This window comes from Lissotriton helveticus, chromosome 5_1 (genome assembly GCF_964261635.1).
Source record: "Lissotriton helveticus chromosome 5_1, aLisHel1.1, whole genome shotgun sequence".
Classification (NCBI taxonomy): Eukaryota; Metazoa; Chordata; class Amphibia; order Caudata; family Salamandridae; genus Lissotriton; species Lissotriton helveticus.
The window spans coordinates 578,691,831-578,708,300 of record NC_136065.1 but is presented as its reverse complement, the minus strand read 5'-3'; the positions used below and the strand labels follow the sequence as shown (position 1 = coordinate 578,708,300).

The 16,470-nt window shown below is 36.2% G+C and overlaps 1 protein-coding gene across 2 annotated transcripts in view; it reads left to right on the top strand.

Annotated features, from left to right (window-relative positions):
- Positions 1-16,470, top strand: part of KIF20B (kinesin family member 20B) — a 608,549-nt gene that overhangs the window by 336,546 nt on the left and 255,533 nt on the right. For both annotated transcript variants that reach the window (XM_078642920.1, XM_078642919.1), the window contains exon 20: positions 14,287-15,433. In XM_078642920.1, the coding sequence (XP_078499046.1) occupies positions 14,287-15,433 (1,147 nt within the window). The remainder of the gene's footprint in view (positions 1-14,286; positions 15,434-16,470) is intronic.

The window sequence follows — 16,470 nt, the reverse complement described above, 5'->3', positions numbered from 1 at the left end:
ACAGAGAATACAACTGTGACAGAAGCTGAACTGCTAGTTACAAGTTAGTCACATAGCATATTGGCATAAAGTTCGTACACCGGATTGTTCAAAGATCAGGGCACGCATCAATGCATTTAAAATCTACTAACTGGTGGGGAATAATGCATGTAATATCTTAGAATGAGACAAAAACATGCCCACACCGTCTAATATTCAATTCAATAAGCTTTATTAGGTGAATCAATCAATCACTGCATTTCTAAAGCGCGCTACATACCCGTGAGGGTCTCAAGGCGCTAGGGGGGGCTACTGATCGAAGAGCCAGGCCTAGAAGTCTCCTGAAGGCCAGCAGGTCCTGAGTCTGTCGTAGGCTGGTAGGGAGAGCGTTCCAGGTCTTGGCGGTGAGGTAGGAGAAGGATCTGCCGCCGGCGGTGGTTTTCCGGATACGAGGAACTGTGGCGAGGGAGAGGTTGGCTGAGCGGAGGCTTCGGGTTAAGATAAAACAACCATAAAAGCACATATAAAACATTGTTAAAAAGCCTATACAATTCTTTTAGTTAATGGAATTCAATTGTGACTATAAAAACGGTAATCAGACATAATATCAATATTTTAATATCGACATGACATAATATCGAAGATTAAATATCGTAGGTGAATATAAAATATCGTATACAAAAATATCGTATTTAGTATGTGTATTATATTATCGAAAGTAAATATATCGGAAGACAAAATATCGAATAGTAAAAATATCGTATAATAGTAAAAAATTTATATTTAATGCTAATATTGTAGTATAATTTGTTAACATTTTTATAAAAAATTATAAAAGTAAATATAATAATATAATAATTAAAAATACATATATATTTTTAGGAGCGGGTTATTGCGTTTATAGGGGATAAGGGTGGGGAGCGATTTAAAAATATATGTTAAAAAATTAATAATTATAAAATGTCTATATAATTATAAATATTTTCATAAAATACATCCAAATTTTTGAAATTGTAAATTTCAAAATTAAAATTAAAATTTTGAAATATTAAATAAAAATTTGGTGTTAAACATATATATAATTATTAAAGATATTTTTTTAAATTTTGAAAATATATTTACAAATATTGACAATCTAAATCAAAATTAAAAATAAATCCGAAATTAAAATATCCTAATTTAAAATATTAATTTTTATAAAAATTAAATTTGTAATGAGTATTTTAAAAATATATTATTAATAAATTAATATTTAACAAATAAAAATACATATATACAAATATTAGAAAGTGCAAAATTAAATTTTTACATTTGTCGATGACAAAATTAAACCATTTTAAAATTTCGTGATTGTGAGAAAAATATATATTACATAAACTAATATATAACAAATGTTACAATCTTATAGCAACAATTTAAATATTATTAAAGGAAGAGATAAATCGATTATTTAATTTAGAAGTTCAAAAGTCAAAAATAATAATGAAAATTTTGATATTTGTAGTAGTTAATTTAATTTTTGGGGAATAGGCTAGTGATTAAATTGAATTTATAATTTAATATTTTGGACAAAGAAATAATTGGAAAAATATTATAAAATCTTTATTATATATATATATATATTTGTAGTTTATTCTTTGCTCTAAATGGGAATATTGTTGATATTGTTTAAAAATATATAAAATTTTTACAATTTTTTTTGTGGCTCCTAATTCTATTTTATGTACACTGGAGTGGAAATAGTAAATTATATGTAATTAGTGTCCAGCACCTACTTAAATTTTATGTAGAATGGAGTGGGAATAGTAAATTTTATTTAATTAGTGTCCAGCACCTACTTCAATTGTATGTAGACTGGAGTGGGAATAGTAAATTATATTTCATTAGTGTCCAGCGCCTACTTCAATTGTATGTAGACTGGAGTGGGAATAGTAAATTATATTTAATTAGTGTCCAGCACCTACTTTAATGTTATGTAGACTGGAGTTGGAATAGTAAATTATATTTAATTAGTGTCCAGCACCTACTTCAATTTTATGTAGACTGGAGTGAGAATAGTAAATTATATTTAATTAGTGTCCAGCACCTACTTCAATTGTATGTAGACTGGAGTAGGACTAGTAAATTATATTTAATTCGTGTCCAGCACCTACTTCAATTGTATGTAGACTGGAGTGGGAATAGTAAATTATATTTAATTAGTGTCCAGCACCTACTTCAATTGTATGTAGACTGGAGTGGGAATAGTAAATTATATTTTATTAGTGTCCAGCACCTACTACAATTGTATGTAGACTGGAGTGGCAATAGTAAATTATATTTAATTAGTGTCCAGCACCTACTTCAATTGTATGTAGACTGGAGTGGGAATAGTAAATTATATTTAATTAGTGTCCAGCACCTACTACAATTTTAAGTAGACTGGAGTGGGAATAGTAAATTATATGTAATTCGTGTCTAGCACCTACTTCAATTTTATGTAGACTGGAGTGGGAATAGTAAATTATATTTACATAGTGCCCAGCAACTACTTGATATTTATGTGGATTAGTGTGGGAAGAGTTGTTTATTTATGTATATAAATTAATATATATATTTTATGTATGGGAAATTATATTTTTTTAAGATCATATTAGTAAAAACACAGAAAATTCATAATATTTTTTTCAACTACATAAATTTATTATGTATTGTATATTTAGCAGAGATAATAATTTTCAAAATATATTTACATTTGTGAAAAAAGTATATTTTTACCATATAGACATTAATACAAAATCAAGTTTTATTGTAAATAAGAAGAAAATATAATATTGTTAAATGTTATATCACATTTTTATAGTGTTACATATGTAGTTAGTACATACAATTTTGACAATAATATTAATAATTAAAAGAATCATATTTTTTTAACCATATATTTGTATACAAAAAAATTTCTAACATTGGTTTATTTATAAACAAACAGAATTTGGATATCACAACATTTTGTAACATTTTATTACATTTCAAATACATTTTACATAAATATTATTTTTTTTATAATATTTATTTGTACAGTTTTACTACAAATTTCACAATTATTTAATACAAGGAAGAAATAAACAAATTATAAAATATAGTAGTGATTTTCTAAATATTGAAGGTGATTTTAGAAAGATTTAATAATATCTTTGTTATATTGGACTATTTTGTTACTTTTGGGTCTTTTATTATGTAACCGGGTTAGGTCGTTTTGTGTCATTTGGATAAAGAGCAGCTCGCGTTTGGGAGAGACTTAACGTCGCTTAAGGTAAGGTTTGTTTTATGTTTTATGTGTGTTTTAATGTGTATTTGTGAGTAATCTGGTACTATTTACTCTTGTTAGATGTAAGTGAGTAGTATTAACGTTTTTTGAGATCGTTTATTTACGTGTGGCAGCTACTCGTAGTTTTAGCTTGTTTTAGGCTTGTTTGGAGAGTTACTATATATATGTTTAAAGTATATGTAGTAGGAATATAATGTTAATACTAATGTTAGTAGTTGGTTATGTGTTTTATGTGGGTGGGAATGTATGTTATATATATTTCTGTTGTAGGTGTTCGCCATATCGGAAGGAGCGTTTTGTTTTTTAAGGAAGTGTTTGTTAGTTTTATTCACTAATGGATTACAAACACTTCTTACATTTTTGCGGTTTTCCAGGTGCGTGATTTCTGTTTTTTAACTATTTTCGGGTTGTTTATGGTTTTTGGAAGGAACTTCGGTGGATGGATTGTCGATTTCTGGGACAGTTGCAGTTTTTCATTTTTTTTTTTGGGTCAACGTTTCACTATTTGGATTATTTTGTTGGAGAAGGATTTTACTGGATTTGGGAAATGCTTGGTAAGTTATTTTAATTTTATTTATTGTGGGTTTGTAAAGTAATTATTATTATTGTGCTGTTTTATTGCTGTTAATAGTAAGTAATGTGTGCATATATATGTAATTAAATATTATATATATTGCAAACATTAAAGAGTGTTGAAAAGACAGATTTCAATGTAATTTTGATTGCTTAGGTTTCATTTTTAGGGACTTGTTTGCTGATCATATTTATTTAGAGTAGGGTTTTGGCAATTATGTTTAGGTATTCAATGCCTTTTGTACTAGGATATAACTTTACTTGTTGTTCTAGGTATTTGTGCATTTGCTTGTTTTGTTTAGATGTTTTAGGGACTAGTTCAGTAATGGATTGTTCCATTCGGAACTCCTGGTAGCTTTGTTCTTTTTGTAGGCATTTAATAAAGTTTTCTAAACTTGGTTTAGTTCTGCAAGTTGATTGTGTAAAGGCATTGTGCCAACCTTCAACTGCGTTGTTTGTTTTTGATTCACCATTTAAGGTGCTTCTGTAAACGTTCCACCAGGGTATTAGGAATTTAGGGTTTCTTCTGTGGCCAGATCTATGGAGTCTGCCTACCCAGGTGTCTTCAAAGTAGTCTAAAAAAGGACTCCATTTTGCTTCATTTTGTTTATAAAAGGTGCTATCTATTAGAATGTTGTAGTGTTCTGCTAGGTCTGTTTTAGGAACATAAGCCAGTGCAATGAGTTTTTGTATTTGATATGCAAAAAATGAGTTTGTTGCATATTCTATGCTTAAGGTTGTCTTTTGTAGATGTCTCCAAAGACACTGGTTTAAATGGTAGTAGCAACCTTGAATGCAGGTATGGGGGTGTATTTTTAAGATGCTTGAAAGCATTGCTTGCTCAAAATCTAGGATTATTTTTTCAGGGGAATAGTCATTAGTTTTTTGTTTGATTATATTTAATAATTCCATATATGTGGAATTAGTTTTATTTGGTAGTAGTGCATAAAGCAGAGGTATTCAGTTTTGATATAGGCCATGTATAGTGTATAATTGGAAAAAAGGTTTGGGACAGATGTTAAGTCCCATCCATCATCCAATATTGGCTTTGCTGAAGTTTTATTAGGTTCATATTTGTTTCAAAAATTATAAGTCTTTTATCATTGCTTTCATTGTCGTAAATGATAAATGGTAGTTTGTTTAAAGTTATAATTTGGTTGGCATTTAAAGTTATATCACTATATGTTCTTGGAGGTGGTGTGGTAGTAGTAGTAGTTCTTTTTGTTCGTGCTATAGTTCTTTTTAGTGCAAGAGTATTTGGCATCTGTGTTGTTGCTGTTTTTGGAATTTTGGGAATTTCTTCTTTTAATATGACGCTGGTTGCTTTTTGGGAACCTGTGCTTGCCTCTTTTATGTTTTCTAATGCTGTTCTAACTTCTATTTCTGTTATGTTTGGTGGGTGGTTGTGTTCCCTAGTATAAAATACAGTTGCTTCTCTAGTTGTTGCCCTTCCATAACACTTGTTGGAATAATATTTGCAACATTTCCAATTTACTTTCATCCCAAATTGTTTCTCTTGGGTATAAGTGTAACCCATGTAGCACAGTAATAGCTTTCCTTTCTGGCTGGTTACGAATTCTGCTCCTTCAGTCATTTTCTAGTTAGTAAATCTACAAGAGATATATTAAATAGTTATTTTAAAGGTAATGTTTGTTTATAAATTTAATTAAGTAAACAATTGTATTGTATATACTTACATGTTTTCGAAATCAGTAAAATATTTTGATATGCTTTATGGTTTAGTTGTGGACTGTGTTTTCTGATTTTCGTTGATCTGTTAGAAAAAAATAAAAGTAAATGTTATTGCTTGATTTTGTATATAGTTTGAGTTTCAGTGCCAATTTTAGCTATAAAATTGGCTGCTAATAAGTCTAGGATTTTTTTAAAAATTGTGAATAATTGTGAAAATTGTTAGTTCTAGTTGGGATTTTGGAGTACAGTTGTCTGTTCTTTCTTAGCAGAGTATTCTGTAGTGGTATCTGAAAATAAAAAGTAACGATGTGTTAGAAATGTAAACATGTGTTTATGGTTATAACATTTAACAGTTACTTTAGTGTTTGAATATACTTACTTAGTTAGTTGTATCTTTGGTATTCGTAATTTTGATTGCAGTATTTTTTCAGTAGTTTTCTGTAGTGTTAGGAGAAAATGAAAAGTAGAAATTTTTAAATAATTAGAACATGTGCTATGTTTTGTGATTTTTGCCAGTTACGTTAGTGTTGGGATATACTTACTTACTTTGTTGTATCTTTAGTTTTCGGATTTTTCTTCTCTGTTTTTTGTCTGTAGAGTTTTCTGTAGTGGTAGTTGAAAATAAAAAGGAGATATGTATAAATAATTAGAACATGTGCTCATAATTTAGGATTTTAGCCGTTAATTTAGTGTTAAACTATACTTACTTAGTAGTATCTTTGTTTTTGAGTTGTGTAGTCTTGTATCTGTTAGAGTTTTCTGTAGCGTTAGAAGACAAAATACAAAAGATTAGGAATTACTCATTATTACTTGTATTTTATTAAAAAGATTTAACCTTTTACTTAATATAGAGATTATATTTACATTTGTAGTAGTTACTTAGTTTTCAGAAATTAGTTGTATGCTATTTATATTAGAGTATTTTGTAGTTGTTCGAGAAAAGGAAAAGTGGATTTTTAGTAATAAATTAACAATTTAGCAGTTACTTATATTTAGTTTTTTAGAGTTACTTACTTGAAATCTATTATTTTCTCCTGTAAATTTTCCTGTTCTGGTCGGTGTAGTGCAATTCATCCACAGATGTATCTCCTTTCGTTTGTTTTGGCATGTGGTTTGTGTTTAGTGGGCAATTGTTTATATAGAGGATTGTAATTAGCAATTAGTTTGCTATTGGTTATATTAGTAAATCTGTGTGTTCATTGGTTAGTTTATAATTTTGAATTTCTGTTGTGAGTTGCGTGTTAGATGAAGCAAAAGCAAATTTGTGTTTAAAAGAAAGCAAAAATAATTTTATATAAAAGTGTTGGTAATATATTTTATATCAAATATATGTTTTAGAGTTAACCAAAATGTTTAAAAAAATATATATTAATGAGAGGTGTGTATTTTATTGCCAAGAAGAATAATTTTATTTGAAAACTATTTATATATACAAATATATAATTTCGATATATTTAATTACACGATATTATTGTCGACGATATTAGTGAATTCGATATATTTGTACTGGTGTATAAAATTTAATGTGATCGATATTTTTTACATTCGGTATGTTTGTAGTCGATATTATCGATGTTTATGTGTATCGATATTGTGTACCCGATATATTTGTATTTTTATAGTTAAGTATAGGATGTCGATAATAATGCTTTCGATATATTTGTGCTGATATTTTTGTATCACGATATTGTGTCTTTTGATATTATGTCAGTGATTCTATAAAAACAATTTAAAACATACTTTTCCTTGCATCAATTGATCGTAAAATAGGTCGCAGTATTGAAGCAGATATCTGGCTCTCGCAATGTAAACAGACTACTAGCAGCATTTGTAGTTAAAGTGCAATATTTTTTAAACAAGGGTTTAAGGAAAGCTATACGGAGGTTCAAATACAAGTCACATATAAGGAGAAAGTGCAAAGTGCTCTGTTTTGTAAGTCCATCACATGGGCAAAGGGAGGCGGGATACTTTTTTACACAAGGGAATGCTACCAGGAGATGGACGATGCCTAATCTCATTCTAGTGAGAACAAATCAATGTGATGTTCTAGTTACCTGGCCTAAATATGGTTGGCATCCCTCAATTTCCAAATATGAATTATAAATCTTACAAGTTGTTAACTGCCCATTAATATTTTGGTGTTCATGTTTTTTCTTCCTCAAACGTACTTTTCATTTCAATTTTGGGAATATCAATTGCTCCATTGGGGTTTTCCATAATGTTTATATTAAATAGATCTTTAAATGTTGCTGCTATATATTTAAGCCAAGGGATCTTTAAACAGTTGTCTAATTAAAGGCAGCCTTTAATAATAATTCTGTTAAATAGTTTCTTCCTTCAACCATATAGAGCTCCATGCAAACAGTGGTCTTAACCCAATTAGATCCGTCAGTTAATTAATCCGCACTTCACTATGTATTAAATTGGAGGATGCGGAAGTGGGTAAACAGAGTAGCTTTTTAAGAAACCTGTTTTCCTCTGTTTGCAAATCTCAATGGTAATAATGGCCCCATACCCCCGCACCATAAAGTGCTATTGAGGTACATCTTGATTGATAAATGTGCACCAGATCATGGATTCGGCGGTCCCCTAGTTTAGCAGCAAACCTGAAAACCCTGTGTACCCTTTTAACCAATTTAGACCCAACGTTCATAGTTTTCCTATGACCATTTACCATTGCCAGTGAAAGTTATCCCTAAGTAACAGAACTTATCAACTGTTAGTATTTTCTGTCCTTCTACAAAAAAAGATTTTGTTCTCTTAGGCCTCGAACCACAGATCATAGTATAAGTTTTAGTTTTATTAATCTGCAACTTTCTACCCTTAATAAAATCAGTAAACTTATCTATTAACCTCTGTAGACCTATAGGTGTCCTTGATAAAAGTACAGCATCATCTGCATAAAGAAGAACCGGCACATCTTGACCCTCCACCTGGGGTGCATCTGACTTTACAGATTTAAGTGCTGCGTCTGATATATATTGTACCAATTATGCAAACCAGAGTAAACAACCTCCGCAATAATCACACATTTTTCTTTCCTCAAAGGGTAGACGTTCTGTGTGTGGTCTTCAGACAGCCCTGGACTCAACGAACACCAAACATATTGTGCAGGGAGGTACATTAGCTTCCAAACAGTGTGTATAGAGTCCAAGGGGTCTCCACAGGTTTGGCAGAGGTTAAAGTTATATAGAACCTTACTCTCTAAAGTGCAAGTCTGGTCGAGCAGTAAGGCAGTATCCAAGAACAGTGTAAAGCATTTGATGTACAGAGTCACCAAATGGTCTCACACACTCAAGAACTGCACTCTAGGCTAATTGTTTTATATAAAAAAAAATACTGTTTTATTTATATAACCAAGCAAGCCTGGTGCAGGTAAGCATAAAAATACTTTTCAGTAGTAAATTACTTGTATGAACATAGTTCAAAATAGCAGTGTAACTTGTGCAGGCTTGGGTTACAGTTTTAAGGAAGCAACACATTGCAGGTATAGTACGTTCAATTGAATTGGCTTCTTAATTAAAATGCAGTTGATTACTTTTCAGACTACTTTTGCTAACACAGGACTGGATCCTAGATTCAGCCCTGGGACTTTCCTGAAAACAGGTGAGTAAATGCATTTTGGTCTAAGGTATGACTTTTAAGGAATATTATTGCATTTAAAAAATTGACACTTGGAAACTTTTTCACATAGAATCACCAATGTTATCCAATGGGAGGCAATTCAATTAGCAGGTAAGTTAGGTATCGTTACTTTTTCTTACTCAGTGCTGGATCCTGGATTCAGCACTGGGACATTTCCTGAAAACAATTGAGAAAATGTGTTTTGGTTAATCGGCTGATTTTTAAGGAATATTTGTAGTTTTCAAAAGTCGACACTAACTTTTTGGGAGAAAAAGTGTCAATGTTATCCAATGAGGAAAAATTAGTTATCAGTTTCAAGGTAAGTAATCGGTCTTTTGGGTTAGGGTTCTGGATTTAGACTCTGGGTACTCCCAGGGTCAGTGATGCACTGTTTCACCCTCAGCGGCACTCGGGCGGCCGGATGCATAGTGTTAATGCCCAATGTTATCCTATTGGGGACAGAGGGACTCCGGTTGGTGGTGGCTGGCAAGCAGGATGCAGGGTTGTGGGGGCAAATCTCCCAGGGTTAAGGTCAGGGCAAATTGGGGACCAGGTTAGCACCAAAGGGGCACCCTCAGTGACGCTAGGGCAGCTGGGTACAGGGTTCTGTTTTGAGGTAGAGTGCCCTGTTGATTTTATTGGAGATTCTCTGGGACAAAAACACTGTAGGTTCTGTGACGAGGATCTTCCAGAAGTGACCACCACTTCAAGGGGTAAGTTGGGATGTAGAGGTATGGTTGGGCACCACTGGGTTGGGCACAAAAGGCCGTGGGGCGTCTGGTGCAGGGGTACCTTGGAATGTCTGATTTTCTTACCTGCTTTAGTCGCAGTACGGGGGTCCTCTGGATTGAGGCAGCAGGCGTCGTCTGGAGTCTTGAGGCAGGTCAGGGGTTGCCGGATCTTGGGTCAGAATCGCTGGGGGGGACCTCCTCGTGGTGTTTGTTCACTCAAACACGGACCGGGCTCGGCGGGTGCATTGTGCTGGATTTGCGGTTCCTAGCTGGCACCAGGAGCTGCCATTTAAACACGTCTGGTGTTCACAGGAGAAACAGCATGGGAAGTGTATGCAGGCAGGTCCTCCGGGGTTTTTGAGGTTGCTGCCCGCTGGACACGCCGGGGTTTCACATGAGCAGGTTCGAGGGGAGACAGGCCTGTAGCGCTGGGGCCAAGTCGGTGGGTGTCGTCCTCTTGTTAGCTCTGCAGGCTTCTCGTCCTGCTCTTATGGTTGCTGGATCTGATGAAGGAAGGTTCAAGGTGCCCCTAAATACTAAATTTAGTGACGTTACAGGTAGGTAAAGGTCGGGTACCAATGGGTCCCTTCCCTGGGGTGGGTTCACCCCCTATTCTGCCACTCACCAGTGGGAGGGGGGCAGGAGCAGGTCCCTGGTTGGCTGGGTTCCCCCCATCCTCAAGATGGCGGGGACTCGAGGTTGTGCTTCACCTCTCCTCCCCCACCTTAGGGGTGGAGTTGGCAGAGGTGGGCACACCTCTCTTCCTCACTTTCTTTTTCCCGCCGGGTCTCATGCCCAAAGTGGGGAATAAAACTAGTGGGGACCAGTTGCGGAGTACAGCAAGTGGTCTGGAGAGGCTCACACAGGAGGTATGCCTTTGAAACTTCTCCTTCGTGAACCCTGCCCATCCTGGGGAGGAGGCTTGGCACCTCGTCCCAAGATGTGCATTGTTTCAGGCCCTGAGAGGGGTCCAGAAACATGTCTGGGGTGGCAGCCTAGGCAGCCACTCAGTCAGGTCACTGGGAGTTGGTTGAGTTTCAGGGGGCATGTCCAAGATGCCCTCTGTCGTACATTTTACATTAAATCCCACACTGGCATCAGTGTGGGTTTAATAAGCTGAGAGGTTTGATACCAAACTTCACAGTCTTCAGTGCAGCCATTATGGTGCTGTGGAGTTCGTGATGACAAACTCCCAGCACCATATACTCTTAATGGCAGCACTGCACTTATTGTAGCAAAATTGATGGGACCCCCTCAAGACTTAATCGGGCCAGGGAAAGGAGGGGAATGAAATAACACACAAAAGAAAACAGATTTCCCTTACCGGCCACACAATCTAAATGCCAATATATCTCAAATATATGACAAGATATAGGTGACAAACGCTAAGCAATACATTACATTCTTTCAAAAGGTATAAGTTTTATTTCATTTTGTTTAAATCCTTTGATTGTCATTGATTTTCATACATAGAAATTCCTTTACCAATTTATCACACAATAGAAAATTACAATTTTTTTAAATATAAAAGACAATTTTTTCATACATACACTTTTTTTGGTAAAAGTGAAAGAGAAAAAAACATAATAGAAAAAAATATACGATGCATAGCTATATACAAACTAAATTTCTTACAAATGTACACATAATTTATTATCCCCCTGGTAATAAACAATTAATCGCAACGCCATCACACAATCAGCATTCACAACATTCTCACCCTATCTACATGCATCACCACACCATATGAGACGAGAAAGTAAAATCGTGAATACAGGTCTCAGAACTCAATGTGAGACCCCGCACTTGGTCGACGCGCGTTTCTGCGGCTCAAGGCCACCTTCTTCAGGACCTCTTCCGATAAAAACAACCCAGGTATCCAGGGGATATAGAGGGGCACATTTTATAGACTCAGGAGAGATTCTTGTGATACTGTACTGTATCCGTATTGGGTATTCTTATTTTGTGCGTCTTTCAATACAACGGTCACTATGGAAGATGCTCAAAAGGTCACATTAAGTCTCTTCATATAGCAAGATCATTATATTCTCTTCAGCTCTATAAGCTGCCTGGTGATTCCAAAGTTTCTTTTGAATGTAGCTTCTATTTCAGTTGTACATGAAAGGATGCCTACCAATACCTCCCAGTGTCCTGGCCTTAAAATTAATAACCGTGCCGGCGTGACCTTCTCCTAATACGCCATACTAAAAGATCTTTTGGACAGACACGGCACAGGCAAGAGCAAGATCCTGCATGATATACCACCGTTGAATGGAGAGACTTAATACGTCCTCTCAGCAACACTTCAAGAAAGACGCAGAGTCAGTGCTTCACCACCATGCACATCATTCCGGAGGCAAAGCCTTCACTCGCTCTGGGGGCTTTTTGTTTCAGTTTCGTAGCTCTTTCCACGAGCATTAGTAACATTACACAGTAACATATTTGTATTTTTTATAGACACAGGGGGCTTAATGGGCATCTCTGTTAAAGTAATACCCTGAGCTGCCGATTAATCTTCCTGTGTCTACAAATATCAAACTGTAATTGTGTAATGTTACTGGTGCTTGTGGAAAGCACTACCAAATTAAACAAAAAGCCAGAGAGCGAGCTACTGCTAATGCGAGCAGCCTGCAGAGTGAGAGGACATAGCTCAGCAGCGGTATCTGCAGACTTCAGCGCTGGGGATCCATGTTGGAGCCTCTACATCGGTTGAACATTTTGTGATTGACTTTGGGAAATGTTCACCCTAATATACACTATAAAATAAAAATAATCGATCGATAGTGGTGGGGGCCAACACAAGCACTATTGTGAGAGAGGTTGGGGTGGAGACCACAGGGATAATCGCAGGTGGTGTGCGATACGCACTTTGTGTAAAACAAAGGTGCAGCCACCAAAGGCTAAGATACGGCTGGGCATGCCTGCGCTGTAATAAAAAATAAATGCGGAAACAAATCAACAGGAAAATATTGCACAATTGGCACAAGTCTATGATGCAATGCTTCTGCTCTCGTTACAGAGGCTACAATAACTTGCCGGCGTAGAGGAGAGTGTCCAGTTACAGACGCAGGGAGTGATGTTCAAAATAAATAAACAAACACAGCGTGAGAAACAGATAGCACACTGCATGCAATTAAAACAAGCGCGAGATAGCTGACTAAAACTGTAGTTAGGCGCCGCTGCCTCTGGACTAAACGGAGTTACCATAGGATCAACAGCCAACAAAGCAAGATAACAATGCCACAGGTAAACCAATTGCAAGCGGAAAAACTAATTCCAGGGAGTTTAAGCCAACATACAGATTACTTTGTCCCGCTGAGACAGCGCATGCAGCGTATGCGGTGCTAAGGCGAGACCTAAAAACTGTCTGCAAGAGCCCAGGGAAAGTCGGGGGCTGACTGCTGCCACATTCACATCTTTTGCTGTCAAAATGGTCCAGAATATACAGCAATAACTGTGAAAGACTCCAGCTTTGGGGCTCGATGGATTTTAACCCTCTCTGCATCTCCTAGGAGGCTGCCGTTTAATTGGGCCCTTATTGGATGACATATTGTGAAAGCATTATAACTCGCCATACTTTGCAGCACTGTCCCCTAGTATAGGCCCTGGACGTGGGCTTACAACACCCGACAGGTCTTTAACGGCTCTTGTAGCTATAGTACCAGGGTGGTCTTTAAGGCTAGATCATGTCCACTGTAGATGAATGGTGCTAGCAACTCCATTTCATCCATTGTTCACATGAACTAAAGATTTCTCAAGCATGGGTTACACAGGTCTTCAACAGCCCCTTCCAAGAAAAGTTATACATTTCTGTTGCAACGCTGTACACATCAACACAATACATTGATCTTCCTCCAGGTAATTTCATAGAATATGAAACTATTTGAAACAGCACCCTGCCAGCCGTCTCCAGTGCCATGGAAGATGCCATTTCCTACTGTCTATGGATCTTTTGTAAACCCACACGTACTCCCAGTGTATGAGCCTTTGTCACAATGACAGGAGTAGATTATGATAACATTTTAGCCGACAGTACGGATCTGGCAATGTGATTGGAGGCAGTCCATGATTTATGCATTCCAAGCATATTGTTTTATTTCACTGCATGTTGTAAAAAATGTTCAATGAGTACTGTCAATACCAGAATTGAGGTGTTGGACCATGCTTAAAAAATGAGACGGATGCTTCTGAGCTCAGCAGTCTGCGATATATACAGTTTTTGTTTTCTTGTCCTCTTCTGAGGTTACTCCATGGCTTTGGATTTTCTTTGTACTCTGACAAAGGTTTTGTTGATTAATCCAATGCTCATGTTCCTCTCATACAGTCTGTTGAAATGATTTTGGATTGTTGGCTGACTTATTTTTACTATAACTGTTGTAGGAACGGATCAGAGGTTGAGTACCACCATGGGAGCAGACAATGAAGAAAAGGAGAATCACCAGCACAGCTTCCCTGATAGAGGAGCATCCTTGAACGAATTGGAAGAAAAATTAGAAGCAACGCAGAATCGGATAGCTGAACTGACTGATGAACTTCAAAGAGCAGGAAATGAAGAGCTCCGATCGAAGCTGTCAAGCATGCAGCAGGCATTATCCTCCTCCGAAGAAAAAGCTTTAGGATTAAGTAAAGAGGTTCAACAAATTACCTCTAAATGTGAAAAGATTGATTCAGAATTTCAGACACAAAAGCAAATTAACAAGGAGCAAGGAGAACATATTAGCAAACTGCTAGCAGAAGTAGAAAGTAATAAGGTTAATATCTCCGAAAAGGTATCTCAAATACAAAACATTCAAGTCAAAATAGACCTGTTGAGCAAGGATGAAATGCAAATGAAAACTTTCGATCTGGAAAATTCAACACACCACTGTTCTACAAGCTCTGATGAAAATACATTGTCTGATGCTTCTGTTAATACAGATGGGCGTAGCAGCACCTTCCACTGTGCCATAGAAAATCTTTGGAAAGAGTGCCAGCACTTAGTAAAAGTCTCCGCCAAAAAAAGCTGCCAAATAAAAAAGCTGGAAGAGCAGCTTGCAAGTCTAAAGGAAGACATTGAGGGAGTTAAAACGGAGAACAGTGAACTCAACCTGAAATTGAGTGAAGCTGAAAATCTAGGGAAATTGCAGAACGAGAAGACCCTTTCTGAGCAATTTAGAAAGCAGCTGCTTGAAAGCAGCAGTCTTTTAGAAAGTGAAAAGAAACATGTGGTCGAAGTAACCTGTAAATTAGCAGAGCTTGAAAAACAAAAGTCTGGTTACGAAGACAAGGTACTAGAATTAGATCGTCTTGTGAAGACCATTAAAGATAAAAATGAAAGTTTGGAAGAACAAATCCTACATAAGAAGTCTGCAGTTGAAGAATTGCAGCAAAGATATCAGGAATCGGAGAAGACAGTTCACTCATTGACTGAGAAGGAAATTGTACTGAAAGAGGAATTGGCTGAAATAAAAAATACGCTCAAAGCTGTTCAGGATTCCCTTGGAGAGAGAGAAAAGCAAGAGGAAATCAGAAAACAAGAAATTGTACAGTAAGTACATTAAAAAATGTTCTTCTTTAACGCAGTATGGACTGGAAGGCCAAGTAATACATTCTAATTTACAGCATACTTGCGGAATTTTATGTGCTACGAGAAATGTGATTATTTTAGTGTTGTCAATATTGTTCAGGAGTGGGACAAGACACATTTCAATGGGAAGAGGAGGTAACGATGTGGCAATGTTACCTTTATCTATGCTACGCTGAACATAAATGATATATGATCAATAATTTCTCAAAGTAAGGTGTTGACTTATTCCCTTTTGCATCTGTCACTCCCTCAAAGTAATGGAGTGAGGCAGGAACATTGTGCGTATGGGTGAAGAGGTGATTTACCATTAGTGCACTGCAGCTTGATGTTGGATTTAATGTTTTTTGTTGTTGTGTTCCTTATCCAACTTTATCCAACTTCTCTGAAACAGTCTTCTAAAAAAATATTGTGGAACGTCCAAGTTGCCGTCACATCTGCTCCATAAACGTGAAAGGCAGCACATCCAAAATCCCCTGAATAGAGACCATTTGTCTGTGTGGGAAGTGGTCATTGTTACTCCCTCTTTATCACTCATCCTTAGTGCATGGTCCCTCAGGAGCACATCTTTCAGCATCTGCGACTCTTCTTACAGACCTTTTTAAGTACCACTGGCTGCCAGGAAGACCACGACCAGAATTCAGTATAAAACCAAATGTTTGAGCTTCCCTCAACGCACTAGTGAAGAACTTCAGCAGTTACATGCTTTGTGGGCAGTGCAGTCCATCTTTTGGGGCACCTGGTTGAAACATGGTGGGCAGTTTGAAAACCTCACACAGGGTAATCAAAGCCTACAGGAACCGGCAAAAACAGCCCTACTTAGTGGATAACAAGGATGTCTAGAGACACAAGTCTCATGCATGCTTTCCCCCATGGCGTCTGACTATGATCCTCACAAGATGGTGCAGAAAAACTCTAAACCAAAGGCCGCCTGTGACATTATGCTTTTTTATGGAAGACTGCTTTCATGGTGGCAGTAACATCTTACTGGCCTTGGAGCC